Source organism: Chelonia mydas, chromosome 1, assembly GCF_015237465.2.
Source record: "Chelonia mydas isolate rCheMyd1 chromosome 1, rCheMyd1.pri.v2, whole genome shotgun sequence".
Classification (NCBI taxonomy): domain Eukaryota; kingdom Metazoa; phylum Chordata; order Testudines; family Cheloniidae; genus Chelonia; species Chelonia mydas.
The window spans coordinates 7,943,740-7,959,818 of record NC_057849.1 but is presented as its reverse complement, the minus strand read 5'-3'; the positions used below and the strand labels follow the sequence as shown (position 1 = coordinate 7,959,818).

General features: G+C 47.4%; 1 protein-coding gene across 5 annotated transcripts in view; it reads left to right on the top strand.

Moving 5' to 3' along the window:
- Positions 1 to 1,160: 1,160 nt before the first annotated feature.
- Positions 1,161 to 16,079, top strand: part of STIM1 (stromal interaction molecule 1) — a 181,808-nt gene continuing 166,889 nt past the window's right edge. The window contains exons 1-2 of one of the 5 annotated variants that reach the window (XM_043526817.1): positions 1,161 to 1,293; positions 1,899 to 3,571. In XM_043526817.1, coding sequence (XP_043382752.1) covers positions 3,463 to 3,571 — 109 coding nt within the window. In that variant the 5' untranslated portion in view covers positions 1,161 to 1,293; positions 1,899 to 3,462. Of the gene's footprint in view, positions 1,483 to 1,898; positions 3,572 to 16,079 lie in introns of all 5 variants that reach the window. The other 4 variants (XM_037909247.1, XM_037909375.1, XM_037909181.2 and 1 more) reach the window with 4 other exon arrangements.

The window sequence follows — 16,079 nt, the reverse complement described above, 5'->3', positions numbered from 1 at the left end:
GCAGGCTCAGCTCACAGCGCCGCCAGCGCTCTGGGCGGCAGGGCTGCAAGATCCTGCCGGGGAGCGCGGTGGTGTGGTTGACTCCGGCCGGGTGGCGCGGCTGCCAGACATGGTGCTCTGAGCGGCATGTTAAGGGGGTGGGGAGCGGGGAGTTGGATAAAGGGCAGGGAGTCTTGGGGGGCAGTCAGGGGACAGAGAGCAGGGTGTGGATGGATAGGCGTGGGAGTCCCGGGGGGCTTGTCAGGGGGCAGGGGTGTGGATAAGGGTCGGGGCAGTCACGGGCCAGGAATTGGGGGGGAGTGGGGGGTTGGATAGGGGGTGAGCTCCCAGGGGGGCGGTTAGCGGTGGGGGTCCTGGGAGGGGGCGGTCAGGGGACAGGGAGCAGGGGGGGTTGGATGGGTTGGGGGTTCCGAGGGGGGCAGTCAGGGAGCAGGAAGTGGGAGGGGGTGAATAGGGGGCAGGGGCGGGGGTAGGGGCCAGGCTGTTTGGGGAGGCCCGGACTTCCCTACCTGGCCCTCCATACAGTTTTGCACCCCCAATGTGGCCCTCGGGCCAAAACATTTGCCCACCCCTGGGCTAGTCCCTAGTTTTTGAGCCTCGGGGCTCACACCCCTTTCCCCAGCCAGAGTCTCCTCGATCTTTCCGCTAGGAAACGTTTCCTGATCCCCAGCCGCCGGTGTCCTTTCGGGGACGGGGACCCGCCCGGAGCAGGGCGCCCCCAGGCCCAGCGCCCGCCTGCGCGGAGTCACCGGGCTCATTGCTAGGGGAAGAGGCTTTGTGGGGTCCGGGTCTCCCCCTGGGCGGCCGCTCGGGGTTCACAACCTCGGGGCTGCCCGTGCTGGGGCCCCCTGCTCCCTGGGGGTCGCCAGGAGACATGCACACATGGCAGCCTCCCGTGGCCAGGCTGCGGGGCGCACGGTCTCCCAGCAACGCCCAGCCTAGCCACCCCGTCGGGGCCCCCCGTCGGTCCCGCCGCCGTCTCCCCTCCAAGCGCCGGCCGCGCCGGAGCCTGCTTAGCTCGCGCGCTCTGCCGCCCCGCTCTGAGCCGCCGCCTGCAGCTCCCGCCCTTTGCCGCCAGAGGCCGCTGCGGGGCAGCGCGGCGCCCGCCGGGGGGCGGGGCCAGGCGGCCGTAGCCTATTGGCTGCCAGCGGGAAAGGGGCGGGGCCTCTCCCGGTTCCTGCCCCGCCCCGTGCGGCGGCGCGGCGGTTGGAGCCGCCGCTGTCAGTGTCCGAGCGTGCGGCGGCAGCGGCGGCAGCGCTTCAGCCGGCTCCGCAGCTGGGCCGCGACAGCGGGGTAACCGGCCAGCGGGGCTCCGCCCGGAGGGGAGACACCTGCCGGGGGAGGGGCCTCGGGAGAGCGACGGCGAGTCTGGTGCTGAGAGGGCTGCCCGGGAGAGACCATTGCGGAGGGGCGGCGGGGGGGGGGCGGGAAGGGTGGCCTGGCCCGGGAGAAACCATTGCTAAGGGTCAAGGGCTGGCCTGGGTGAGACCATTCGTGCGGGGAAGGGCTAGCCCTGGGGGAAACCATTGCTCAAGAAAGAGGGGTCAAGGGTTAGCCTGGGTGAGACCATTGCTGGGGGGGAAGGGTCAAGGGTTAGCCTGGGTGAGACCATTGCTGGGGGGGAAGGGTCAAGGGTTAGCCTGGGTGAGACCATTGCAGGGGAGGGGAAGGGGGAGAGGTTAAGGGTTTAGCCTGGGGGAAACCATTGCTGAGGGGATAGGGGGAGGCTAGTGTGGGTGAGACTATTGCTGAGGGGGGAAAGGGGTTAAGAGTTGGCCTTGGTGAGACCACTGGTATGTGGGGGAAGGGCTAGCCTGGGAGGAATTGTTAGCGGTGTGGTGGGGGAGGCTCTGAGCAGAGGGACTAGAACCAGCATTAACCATCTGAACCTGTTCCAGGACACCCCAGGCCTGCTGCGTGAGAGCTGCCCCAGGAGCAAGGACTAATCCTGGGAGAAGCCAGGCCTACTGGATGAGCAGACTGTCCCGGGAGAAACCTGGAGTTGATAGGCACTAGGTCTGACGAGGGAGAGGTGTTCTGAATGCTGCTGGGATTTCTTATGTTCTACTCGGACATACTGTCTTGGGAAAATCCACGATTGAACAGATGCTATTGATTTAAACTGGGATAAAAGGAAAAAAAAATTCCTAAAGTAGCCTATCCTATCCAACAGACCTGGGATAGATCATCACTCAAGTCTTGAAAGAGAGCTGTGCTGGAAATAAATTGGGCCAAACAAAGAGAGATTCTGGCAAATGTTTTGAGTCAGAGAAGAGTTGCTGATAAACTAACCTGGAAATCCCAAAGATAAACTGAGATTTGCTGAAGTGCATAAAAAGAAATCTTGATCAAAACTGAGTGAAAACCAAAATTTGGATTAAATGGTTCAGAGGCTTTTTGGATTAAACTGAGAAATCTGCCTTGGGTAAAGATACTAACTAACCCTGGGAGACAGCAGACAAGACTAACCTGTTTCCAGTGGTAAAACTACTGCAGTTTTGTGCTGCTGAGGTGGGAATAGAGGAACGGACAGTGGGTGTTCTGCCACTTCTTTTTTTTTTTTTTTTTAAGGGAGTGCTAGCAAGAAGCAAAGAAAGGGATAGGTTACCCGATACCTGGCAGAGTCCAGTTCTGTCATTCTCCAGCTGTATAAGGTGTCCCTGTTTGGCATTTTTTTATATTTTGTACTGTAATAGAGGATTGTGGCATATGGGGCTTTTTAACACTTTATTTAATTCTGCGTTTTTAAAAATTTTTCTTTGCATCTCTAAAAGAATGTGCATTAGTGTCTTTGCAAATATCTGGCTCTTGAAAGGTATCTGATTAAAATGCACGTTGTTTGAAATTTAAATTAAAGCTTTAAGTTGTCACATGCACGGACATTTAGTTGACCAAAAAATAATCCTTTCAAACAAGTTTGGATTATTTTAGTCTTGCTAAACAGTTCGGAATCTGCCAGTGGGTTGCCTGTGAAGGGTTAAACCGTGGATGCTGCAGCATTTTGAGCCACAGAGACTCTGCTGGAAAATCATTCATGCAAAATTTTTTTTTTTTAAACTTTTTAGTACCAAAAATGTTCGGTATTTTTAATCTTGACTAGTCTTTAAAAATACAAGACTTGAGTGAACTTTCTTCAGGGTGAGGGAGGCTAATTAAAATCTGTTTTATTTGGAGATAAATTTAATTGTGAGGCTGGTTTTTGGGAGAAAGCATAGACCTAGGGCAAAATTTCAGTTTATGCTGGAGGGTGGGAAAAGAACCTCAAAGTATCTCCATCCTTTACTTCTGTAGTCTTTGGAATTAATCAGGCACCGCTCCTGGGATATCAGACACTTTACTTCCTACACCATTTTGGGATATAAAGGTGCAGAGTGAACTAAGAAACTTGAACATATCCATTGGGGACTGATGCTGAGGAAGAGCTGACATACAAAGGGATAAAGGCTGTAATATTATACAGAAATGGATGTGTGGTCAAGAGTAGCAGTGTGGATCCTGTGTGGTTTTCTTCTGCACCAAGGACAGGGGGAGAGGCCCCCAGGTACCCATTTGGATGAAACTGCAATTGCAGGTAAGGAAAAGGCTTCAGAAATGGTGTTTTTATTTCCCCTCCTTCCCAGCGATGAGGAAAACATTAGAGCAAACTTACTGCTCTGTGAAACCTGTTGGTAGTCACAGGTAGGGCCTATATGCTGTTAGCTTTGATTATCTTCTGTCAAAGAACTAATCAGTTTTTGTTCATGATGCTTTAAATTTCACATACGTTGCAAGGGATTGGTTTGTCACGTGATGAAACTTAGAATGTTAAATTAAAGTTTGCAGCTTCTTCAGTAAGGGATGTCCTCAAGAAGATATAACATATCAGGATAGTGCAGACCCTATAATAAATGACATGCACTGTTGGTGGAAAAATGCTCAACAGTTTTGAGAATCTTGCTCATGAGTTAGATTGAATTGATGTGTCAGGGAGTCAGGATGGCACATGGCACTTAGTCTGAAACCCATTGCTTTCAGAGAGGTTTAAGATGACTAAACAGCAATCTCTTTATTTCAAAACAAATGCCAACTATTCACCAACTGCAGATTATTTCACTGTTTGTTGTGGATACTGACTTCATCCGTTTGGGAGATTTCAGATTTAATGTAGTTTTTGGTTCTGTTTTGTTTTAAAGCCACCTCTCCAATGAATGCAAAGAGCACTGTCCCAAAATATAAGGGGGAAAGATAAAAAGGAGAAATTGCATACTTCGCATGGAAAAATCATGAGTCTAAAAATATTTTTTCACTATTGCCCTAGTGACATTCTCGGGGAAATAAGCATTTGATCACATCTTGGCAGGGAGAGAGAGAATGAAAGTACGATAGCTGAATTTCTTGCTGTCTAGTCCCGTTCCCCCCAGCCCATCCCCAAATCTGTCTGTGTCACTGGTTCCCAGTAGGCAAATGTTGGCCTTGCATAAGCACTTGACTCCTTTGCTAACAGCTTGATCGTCTCAGTAGAGGTGTGAAGGTTTGAATAGGTCATTTTTGGACTGATATATCTCGACTCCTAGTGATTGTCCGTGTATGTCAGGATTGAGCTCTAGTAGAGAAATTTGTTTGCTGTTGCTGCTTTTACTGTCGCTATCTGTGGATAAACAGTGGCCTCCAGTAGTCAGGGCTGCCAGTCCTGCACATTTTACCAGCACTGAATTCAAATGTGCACACAAGAAAATAGAAGAGTACCCTATGAGCACTGGGAGACAAAAATATAGTTGATTTACGTAGCAGAAAATTTTTTTGCAAAAATGCTCTCAGGTTGGGTGCAGGCCAGCTTATAACAGCCCAAGCATAACTTCCCTCTTGAAAGCGTCCCATCCAGCAGTGTCGTCAGCATCTGGGTGGCTCCTATAGCTGGAGGTACCCATAAGCATTAATTGCATTCAGAAATGGTTTGAACCTGATCAGAAAACTCATGAATGCAGATTTCCAAATAAGTAATGCTTCATCAGTTAAGGATTGAAGATCAGGGTCCCTGGAATAAATGGAGGAATGGCTGATTTATGAGTGCTGAGTAGTGTGTGTGTTAATTTTAATACTGTTATGGTACATTTCACTTGTGTTAGGAATCAATAATTTTACTTGGTTTTAAAACTGGCTGTTACTAACAGTGGCAAACTCTTGAGTCCTGAGGTGAGAGAGAGAGAGCATGAACCTGGTACGTCCTCTCTGAGCAGTGATAATACTGAGTTCCACGTTGACAGTATAATGCTGATTCACATGAATTTTTCCCTTATGTTAGTCAATGCCATAACTAGTTGATATGTTCCAAATCTTTTTGAAAGACTGGCTTTCATTCTTACATTCTGTGTATGAGATACTTCATGGTTTTAGGTTTAAAGCAACTTCACATCCAGCCTGCTCTGACAAGGAAACAGGATCTCGGCAGTCCTTTTGAAACAGGGTTTGTGCCTCCAATGAGCCTTCAAGTGGGATAGTTTTTGAAGGCCTTGCAGAAATGTGGCAGCCCTGGTGATTCAGTTTCTGACTTGTTTTTATCTCTAAATGAGAAGCAGTCAAGTGCAGTGCGGTAGAGGAGAACTGTGTGAGGTACTCAGTCTCTGGTGTAGATTACCTGCAGGCAGGCTTTCCCTTCTATGGGATTCCTATTCACTGTATGTACTCCTGTCTGTTCACGTCTAGTCAATATACAATTTCCATTTGTTTTTTTGGATAAAAATAACTTCAGATTAATACCTGTGGCACCTAGAAAGAGTACCGTAGTGATTACAGTCCTGAAATCAGCATAGAGATAAACAAGGTCTGACTGGACTGCATAGACACATGTTGCTGCATAACAGAGGTATTCACTCCTGAGGCCAGTAATTCATGGCCTTTAACTACTCTGTGTGTTTGAGTAGCAGCCGTGTTAGTCTGTATTAGCAAAAAGAAAAGGAGTACTTGTGGCGCCTTAGAGACTAACCAATTTATTTGAGCATAAGCTTTCGTGAGCTACAGCTCACTTCATCGGATGCATTCAGTTCCGATGAAGTGAGCTGTAGCTCACGAAAGCTTATGCTCAAATAAATTGGTTAGTCTCTAAGGTGCCACAAGTACTCCTTTTCTTTTTACTCTGTGTGTGTTCCTTTGTTGGATAATCGTTGAAGGTTTTATTGTGCACGCCACACTCGGTTCAGAAGGCCCCATAGCAAAAAGGCTCTTTAAGATTTGCTTTTTAGTTGTCGTAGTTACTACCTGTATTTAAGTGCAGAAGGCCCTCATACATCACATATCACTTTCTGCCTCATGCAGTCCTCTAGGAACAGTCAGTATGAATCCTGTTAGTTGGATGCATGACTATACATTACTGTTATCATTAAATAGATGCAAACAATCTAGGACTACTAGGTTTTGAAGTGAAGCACAATTGGCTTTCTTTGACTTGGCCTGTTTTTAATATTTACAAAAACTGATGCTTTGGTCACTTGTCATCTCTGTAGAAGGTAATGAGATTCTCAGAAGCAGCAGAAAAGCAGTTTACTCAGGAAGCAGAGGTGTGGGAGTTGGAACAGTGGTTGCTGATTAGGCTCTTTCTGCTTTCAGAGGTCTAGATTCATTTGCACACACTGGTAAATTACATGCTTTGTACTGGATATGTTTGTATGTTTGTGATTTCTAGGCAGTTTAGCCCTGAGTTTAGAACTGGTAATTGTGTGTGTGAAGTGTAATTGATTAGCCTCTCGGAAAACCGCCCTTCAGACTGTGTTCAGCTTGTACACAATTATCTTCATGGGCATCTGTTCTCTTTGAAAAATGAGATAATGATTAGCCTTTTCACATCTAGGTGTCTGGTTCAAGTCTAGCTACAGTTGGTAGTGCTGGAGAGGCTAGTTGTCTGGTCACTTATGAGGAAATGAGTTGGCGGTACTATATAGTTAGATTTTTTTTTTTTTTTTAAGGCAGGAAGGGACCAATATGATCATCTCCAGTCTGATTTCCTGCATAATGAAGGCCAAACACCCTCACCTAGTAATCTCTGCATCAAGCCCATAATTTCTGTTTGAGCTGGAACAGAAGCTTCTTTAAGACATCCAGTCTTGATTTAAAGAGTTCAAACATCTCTAGGTCAATTGTTTTAATGGTTAATTACCCTCATGGTCAAATTCTCATCTTATTTCTAGTCTGAATTTGTCTGGCTTCAGCTTCCAGCCATTGGATTTTGTTATGCCTTTCTCTGCTAAGTTTTAGAGTGCTGTACTATCAGAAATCTCTTCCCCATGTAGGTACTTGTAGAACATAATCAAGTCTCCTCTAATTCTTCTCTTGGATAAACTGAATAGATTGAGCTTCTTAAGTCTCTCACTGTAAGACATACTTTCTAGACTTCATATCATTCTTGTAGCTCTTTTCTGAACACTTTCTAATTTTTCAACATTCTTTATGAAGTGTGGACACCAGAACTGGACACAGTATTCCCGTAATGATCTCACTAATACAGTATAAAGAGGTAATATCATCTCTCTACTCATACTTGATATTCCCCTGCTTATACATTCAAATATTGCATTTACCCTCTTAGCTATAGCATTGCACTGGGAATTCATGTTTAACTGGTTCTGTACCTTTACTCCTAAATACTTTTCAGTGTTCCTGCATTCCAGGATACAGTCCCCCATCTCATAAGGGTGATCTGCATTCTTTGTTCCAAGACATATGACCTTCCATTTGGTTGTGTTGAAATGTCTTTTTGTTCAGATTAGAGCCCTGTGACCTGACCTGAATCTGAGTGGGACCCGGACTACGAGCGTCGGGTCTGGGTTGGGTGGGAAAAGAACAAGACCCTCTCAACATCAGGGCAGATCAGGTCGACTCTCCTTCTCCTGCCCTTGGGGTCTGCATGGCAGTGGCTGACAGCTGTATGCCCTGCTCCTGCTGTCCATTGCCTCCCCGCTGCATGGGTGCATGGTATGGGGCAAGTAAGCCACTGCACATATGTAGTGCAGCAGGGAGCAGCGAATGGCAGGAACAGTGTGTGTGCAACTGCCAGTGTATGCTACCCTGCTGATCCCATGGCAACTCGTATTCAGGGAGGAGGGGGAAGGTTTGGAGTTGGTATGAAAAATGATGTGACCTGGTTGGGTCAGGGTGGACTTAGGTCTGGGTCAGGCCTAAAGATTCAGTCTGATCAGAACTCTAGTTCAGATGAGTCTGTTTTACCAAGCCATCCGAGTGATTGTTTACCCATCCACCAATTTTTTTGTATCCTCTTCAAATTACCAGCAATGAAAAGTGGGCAGCCTGTTCACTTTGACTTAAATTCATCTCCTGTTTCTGTCTCCATGTTCGTAACAGGTGCCTGCGCATCTGCTTTCCTGTGTCTTATTCTGACTTGTGTCCGTACGATTTGTAAGGAAAAGGCTATGCCTTCCTGTTCCTGCTGGGAGAAATGCCGGACCTTGGTGGGATGCCTTGTATGTAGGGAATCAGTTTGTTCCTCCTTATGGCATGGCCCAGATAAAGTAAAGATCCTTTCCCCTGTTAACATTATTGTTGTGATACTCTCTGGATAACAGCTGTGGTAGGTAGCATTCAGAAAGTACAGCTTCTAGTAGTTCTTGCACTAACTGAGTAGCTAAACTGCAGTTGCTGACTTAGTTTGCTTCCCCCATTTCTCTACATTTCCTTGAAAACTTGTGGGCTGTGGCCTGGAAATCACTTGACCAGTGTTGTAAAGTACTCTCCCTCTGGCAGGGATGTGATGAAAGGAAAGATCCCAGTGCTTGATTAAGTTGCAGTAGGATAAATGCTTTTGTCCTGGGCTGGGGGGTTTTGCTCCTTGGCTGCTTCCACACCATAACAGTTACTTGATGTTTTGTCCTCTGCACAAGTCACACTCCACTGCATTTGAGGGTAAATGGAAGAAAATCCATTAAAAAAAGTCCTCCCTTATTTCCCCAACTCCAGGAGTGTTATGGGAATGTGCTTGAATAGGAGCTCCCTTAAAGCATTAACTACACTTTCTCATACTAGAAAACCTAAGCAGTCTTTTTGTGTGGCTCCACTTAACTGTTGTTTTCAAGCTCCTGGAACAATTTGCTGCTCTATCTATTGGTTAGGCAAATAGTGAGCTGAGACTTCTATTTTTCTGCTTAACTTTTGTTTTGTTACTTCATTCTCTCATCACATTTGTCTATTTTGTCCTCCTGTTGTGTCTTGTCTGACACCTGGACCATAAGCTCTTTGCAGGTAGGGACAGTGATCTTTATTGCTTGTCTGTCCAGGATGTAGCACAATGAGGCCTTAATTCTTAACTGGAGCTCCCAAGTGCTACCAGAATACACACAATCAAAATGAATAGGGTGCCAGAGGAGCAGCTTGAAAGCATGTTGTTGGGACAACTTCATGTTTCTAAAGCACTGGTCGAGAACTGTTTATCCTAGATATGTCTAAGGCCCCTTTTCCCTTGGAATCTAAGTGCCATGTAAAATTCAGAAGTATCTAGTCTATAACAAAATAACTGTTATTTCCTTCAGTTCCCTGTGAACAAGGGTAGTGAGTACAAGTTTTGACTCAGTCTTTGGGGATCGGAAAGAAAAGTTTTTGATCCTTGCCACTTGCATATTATAGTAAAATCATCATAGTCAGTGCCCTGCGTATTTTGTGATTCTGTGGTGCTGAGTTTTCTGGTGAATCCCTCTGTAGCTGATAAATTGTGCTCCATAATCTTTGATTTAAAAAGAAAAACTTGTTTTTAGTTCTCTTATGGTTACAAAGAAAGCCTTGAAAACATTAATGGAGTGTAAACCACTGCAAACTATGTGTGTGCAGACAGTCTGAAACAATACTTCAGAAAATTGTGAATACCTGAATGGTGCATTGACTCTAAAACCTAAAGATGCTATTTTAAATATCAGCATTGTTAACTGTTTGATCATATTAGCAGAATCATAAAAGTATAGGACTGGAAGGCACCTTGGGAGGTCATCTAGTCCAGTCACTTGCATTCAAGTCAGGACTAGGTGAGAACTAGACCTCTTGACATGGGTTTGTCTAACCTATTCTTAAAAGCCTTCAATGATGGAGATTCCACAACCTCCCTCGGCAATTTATTCCAGCGCTTAACCACCCTGACAGGAAGTTTTTCCTAATGTCTAACCTAAACCTCCTTTGTTGCAATTTAAGCCCTTTGCTTCTGTTGTATCCTCAGGGATTAAGGAGAACAATTTTTCACTCTCCTCCTTGTAACAACGTTTTTTTAAGTACATAAAAAGTTATGTGGCCCCCACCTCCAAGTCTCCTCTTCTCCAGATGAAACAAATGCAATTTTTTCAGAAACATCCACCTAATATGTTGTTCCACAATTCTGAACTGTCCCCCCCACCTTCTCTGATGCCAGAAGCCCCTCTTTTCCCTGCCCAGCTGCCACAACCTCCAGCTTCTCCCCAGTAGCTTGTAAGGTTATATCTACACTGGCATTACATTGCTGGCAGTTACATTGCTGCTCAGAGAGTGTTGAAGGGAAACCGCTATTGTGTGTTCACACTGTCAGCTGCCTGTGCAATAACATGTTCACACGTGCGGCACTTTTATTGGTATTCGTGGTGGTGCACTCTGGGCAGCTATCCCACAGAGCATCTCTTCCTCTTCTGCCGCTAAGAGTTGTGGGAAGGCGGAGGGGGTCGCGGGGCATCCTGCGTCCTGTCCCAATACCCCATGATGCATTGCAATCCCTGGGTTTCCGTCTGCATTTGGCACCATCTTTCAATGGTTTGTGTACTGCACACTCTGCCTCTTCGGTCTGCAGGAATGGATCCCAAACTGTTGACCAATATGCTGCTCGCTCTTACTAGCACGTCATGAGTGGCAGTGGAGTTATTCCTTAAACTACAGAGGCAAGAGGAGTTCAACATTGATCTTGCCAAATGTAGTAGCTACGACATGAGATTGCTTGTGGCGTTCATGGAGGTACTACAGTGGAATGCTGCTTTTGGGCTTGGGAAACAAACTTTCGGATGAGGAAAGCCGCATTCATGGGACTGTGTGATGAGCTCGCCCCAGCCCTGCGTTGCCAGGACATGAGAATGAGAGCTGCCCTGTTTGAGAAGTGTGTGGTGATTGCACTGTGGAAGCTAGCTACTCCAGACTGCTACCGGTATCAGTCGCTAACCAGTTCGGAGTGGGAAAGTCGACTGTTGGACTCATGTTGACAGAAGTGTGCAGGGCCATTAATCACATCCTGCTCCGAAAGACCGTGACTCTGGGCAATGTGCGTGACATTGTGGATGGCTTTGCACAAATGGGCTTCCCTAACTGCGGAGGGGTGATAGATGGCACGCATATTCCAATTCTGGCACCAGACCACCTAGCCACCGAGTACATTAATCGGAAGGGTTATTTCTCTATGGTTCTCCAGGTACTTGTGGATCACCATGGGTGTTTCATGGACATTAAAGCAGGTTGGTCCAGAAAGGTGCATGACACATGCATCTTTTGGGACACTGGCATATTCAGGAAGCTGCAAGCCAGCACTTGCTTCCCGGACCAGAAGATCGTTATAGGGGAAGTCGAAATGCCCATTGTGATCCTGGGAGATCTTGTCTATCCCTTAATGCTGTGGCTTATGAAGCCATACACGGGGAACCTTGACAGCAGCAAAGAGCGGTTCAACAACAGGTTGAGCAAGTGCAGAATGACTGTTGAGTGTGCTTTTGGCCATTTAAAGGCCCGCTGGCACTGCATATATGGGAGGCTGGCCGTGGCCGATGACAATATTCCTATTCTTATAGCCGCATGCTGTACGCTCCATAGTATTTGTGAAGGCAAGGGTGAAAGCTTTACTCAGGGCTGGACCGCTGAGGCTCAGCGCCTGGAGGCTGAATTTGAACAGCCAGAGACCAGGGCTATTAGAGGGACACAGCACGGGGCCATAAGGATCAGGGATGCCTTGAGGTAGCAATTTGAAGCTGAAAGTCACTAATATTTGTTTCAGAGTGGTAGCAGTATTAGTCTGTATCAGCAGAAAGATCGAGGAGTACTTGTGGCACCTTAGAGATTAACAAATTTATTTGAGCGTAAGCTTTCGTGGGCTAAAGCCCACTTCATCAGGCACTTGAATAAAGACTGGGAGTGGATGAGTCGTTACACTAACTAAAAACTATTTCACCATGCTAATTTTCCCCCTACTGTTACTCACACCTTCTTGTCAACTGTTTGAAATGGGCCATCCTGATTATCACTACAAAAGTTTTTATTTTTTTTATTTTTTCTCCTGCTGATAATAGCCCACCTTAATCGATTGGTCTCAATAAGAGTTGATATGGTAACCCCCATTTTTTCATGTTCTGTGTGTGTGTGTAAAAAAAAAAAAAAAAAAAAAAAAAAAAAAAATCTTCCTACTGTATCTTCCACTGCATGTATCTGATGAAGCGGGCTTTAGCCCACGAAAGCTTATGCTCAGATAAATTTGTTAGTCTCTAAGGTGCCACAAATACTCCTCATTCTTTCTGCTAATATTTGTTGCTATGCTCGGGAGTGCCGTGCTTGTAATGCTAGGAGGCGATTGTGATTGGTGCAGGTGATGCACTGTGAAGGTTTAAGAAAATTGCCTGTTGCTTTATAGGGCTCTGTTTGCTTTCAGTGATGGAATAAAGATTGCTTTCAAACCCAAACAATTCTTTTATTAAAAAACAACTGGAGGAGAGAGACAAACAAAAAAACACATCAGCACTGTGGGGGATGGGGGAAGGGAGGGTCCCAGGAGGAGGTGGGGTCCCGGTTAAAGATTTATTAAATTAAAGATTTGTGTATGTCCAGGTATCATATGCAGCTGTGTCCTTTGCAGTACAGTGCAGCGGGTACTGGACTTCAGCAGGGCTACGGAGGAATGGGTGTTTAGTGCAGTGGGTACTGGGAGTCCACAGGGCTGGACTGTGACGGGGGAGGAGTGGAATGCAGCAGGTAGAGACTGGAGCCAGGAGGTTGATAAGAGTGTGTCGGCGGCGGTGTCTGGGGGGGCGCATGTGAAAGAGTTTTGTGACAGCGACCGCAGGGGAGGGCAGTGCGGAGCTGCTCGGTTTGCATTACTAGTAATGCCTGGAGCGTGTCTGCTTGGTGCTCCATAATGTTTGAGCCGCTTCATGGCTTTGTTCTGGCGCGCCGTGTTCTCCTTTCGGTCCCTCTTCTCGCTGTCCCACCGCTCCTTCAATTCTTGTTTTTCGGCCACGGAGTGCATCATGACATCACGCAGCAAGTCCTCTTTAGTTCTTCATGGCTGCTTTCTAATTCTGCGCACCTGTTCAGCCGGTGATAACAGAGAGGGAGGCTGGGCTCCCAAGGTCGTATCTGTGAAGCTAAAACATAACATTTTACAGAAGCTGTGTTGTTTGCAACACACAGACCACTGATTCAGTGATTTAAAATACAGCCCCTATTCACATACCTGTCACTAACTGGCTGACCCCAGGCAAGGACGCTTGAGCCACAAGACCCCCACATTTGTGAGTAACCGCAGGGGCAGTGGCAATCAGTGTTCCAGGACTGTACTTGGCACGTGGCTCTTGGGGAAAGCCAGCACTGTAGGGGGGCCTTATAATCATTCCTGTCCCCACATTTTCCACAGGCTATGTTCATTATGGAAGATATCTCGCTGCTGAGGGTGAGCAGGGAATCAAGGGAGGGTGTAGGGAGCCACGGTGGCTTCCCTCCAAACCAGAGGGTAAAGAGCCACCCTCTCAGCCTGAGTGGGCGGGGCCAGACCAAGTTTACGCCAATCCCCGGAAAGGGAGGGGTGGGACAGGAAGTACAAAGGGCGGGGCCCTTTGCCCAGTGAGGAGAGCACCAGGGAGGGAGACAGACACTGGCTGCTCCCTCACGATCCTGCTGCTGACCCAGGGGAGGCCCTGGGCCAGGAGGAACCTGACCAGGAGGAAGGCCTGTGGTGACCAGGACTGCCAGCCGCTGAGTACCCGGAGGACCTGGAGGGGCCCGGCTGTAGCCCAGGCCAGCGTGAGTCCGACACAGACGGGGAGCTGGAGCTGCCAGCAGCGGAATACCCGCACGAGCTGGAGGGACCCGAGAGACCCACTTGAGAGACCGGGTAGGAAGTAGCCCAGACTCTGGGGCCTCCTCTCCAGTTTGCGCTTTGCCAAGCTCCAACAGTGACTGGCTAACCTCCTCCGGGGTTGAGAAGAGCTCCTGGCTGCATGCATCTCTGACCTCAGAGTCATCCTCTGCCTCTGGGCCCCCCTTCCCCTCCACATCCTTGTCCAAGATTTCCCTTCCAGGCTCAGTCCACTGTCGACTGGCACGCGAGCCACTGAAGTATCCACGGTGGCCTTCGCAATGGAGGTGGGGTCGCCACCGAGTAATGCGTCCAGCTCTTTGTAGAACTGGCAGCTCATGGGCACAGCACAGGAGCAGCGGTTTGCCTCCCGTGTCTTGTGGTAGGCATTCTGCAGCTCCTTCACTTTGACCCTGCAGTGTGTCCCGGTCATGGCCCCTTTCTGTCATGCATCGTGAAATCTGTCCGTAGGTATAATTCCTATGGCTGGAGCACAGCTGGGCCTGGATAGCCTCCCCTCCCCAAATGCTGATGAGGTCCAGCAGCTTGGCACTGCTCCAAGTGGGGGATCGCCTGGTGCATGGAGCAGGCATGGCCACCTGGAAAGATGCGCTGAGACCACTGCTCGCGTCACCAAGCAAACAGGAAGGGGACTTTCAAAATTCCCAAGGACTCTAAGGGGTGGGGCTTACGGTTGTTCACATGAGGGCAGGGAGTAGAGTTCAAACCGATGACCAGAGAGGCGAGAACAGGCATTGTGGGACACCTCCCGGAGGCCAGTTGCAGCACTGTAATTGACCAGGTGTCTACACTGGCACCACGGAGCTGTAGCCCCGGTGCAGAAAGCTGTATGCCTCTCGTCGGGGTGGTTTTTTTACAGTGCTGCAACTGCATAGTTTCTGCAAACTAAGTGGCTTGGCCGTGTGTACACCTCGAGAGTTATACCGCAGAAAGCTGCCAGTGTAGACAATGCCTAAGATGCAGCTATGAATTGTCAATGGAAAAATCTTTGGCATATTGAGTTAATATAAAACCAGACTAGCTGAAGTACTACTGAACTGGCTCATTTTTCTATTCAATTAACCCCCCCATATTTAAATTTAAATGAAGCTGCTGGAGAACTTCATCTGTCACACGAGGGTGCCATACAATCCAGGAATCTTGCTGCAGAATGTAGATTCAGTTTACTGTAGAGTACACAGGCCCTTGAGATAAAGCGGACAGCGAAGACAGACAAACACCTGGATTAGTGAATAATGTAAAGAAGCAAAAGAATGTGTGAAGAGAAATGGCACAGATAAGAGAACTGAGTATTGCAAGATTAGAGAACCAAGTGGGACATGTGAGTTGAAGATATCAAGAGTGAAAGACAAGCATGGGCAAAGTAGTTGACAGGATCAAGCAACGAAAATGGAAAGAGTATTTTGAAGAGCTGTACAGTGTGCAGAACACAGTAGATGCAATGGTCTTGGAGAAACTTCCCAATACAAACAACGGAAAGCAGATATGGGAATTCTTAGAAGTAGTAAAGCTCTTGATAGAAAGTTTTGAAAGAGGAAAATGTGCCAGGAGGTGACAGTGTAACTGCACAGCTGTTGCAAACAGGCAAAGTAAACACAGTAAAGTTGATGCACAAGTTGTTTAACAAGATTTACAAGGAAGAGTGAGTGCTGAGCGAATGGGGGAAAGCAATAATAGTACCGATTTATTAAAAAAGGATAAGAGTAAATAGAGAGGAATCAGCTTATTGAGTATTCCAGGAAACATATTCACCAAGATGTTGCAGAGGAGCGTGAAGAAGGAAGAAGTATGTGGAAACAGCATTGCAGAGGAACAGGCTGGATTTAAACCAGGGTGAAGTAAAATAGATCAGTTATTGTGATAAGACAGGCAAGTACATCATCAGCAATCCCTTGAGGTACCTCATATGTTTTATTTTTCATGGGTTCTTTGGTGACTGAGGAGTCCAATCTTTGAGCCACAGGGTTGTCGGCAGATGTTGCAGGTGGTGTTGGAAGACAGGGTTGGGCCACGATTGCTG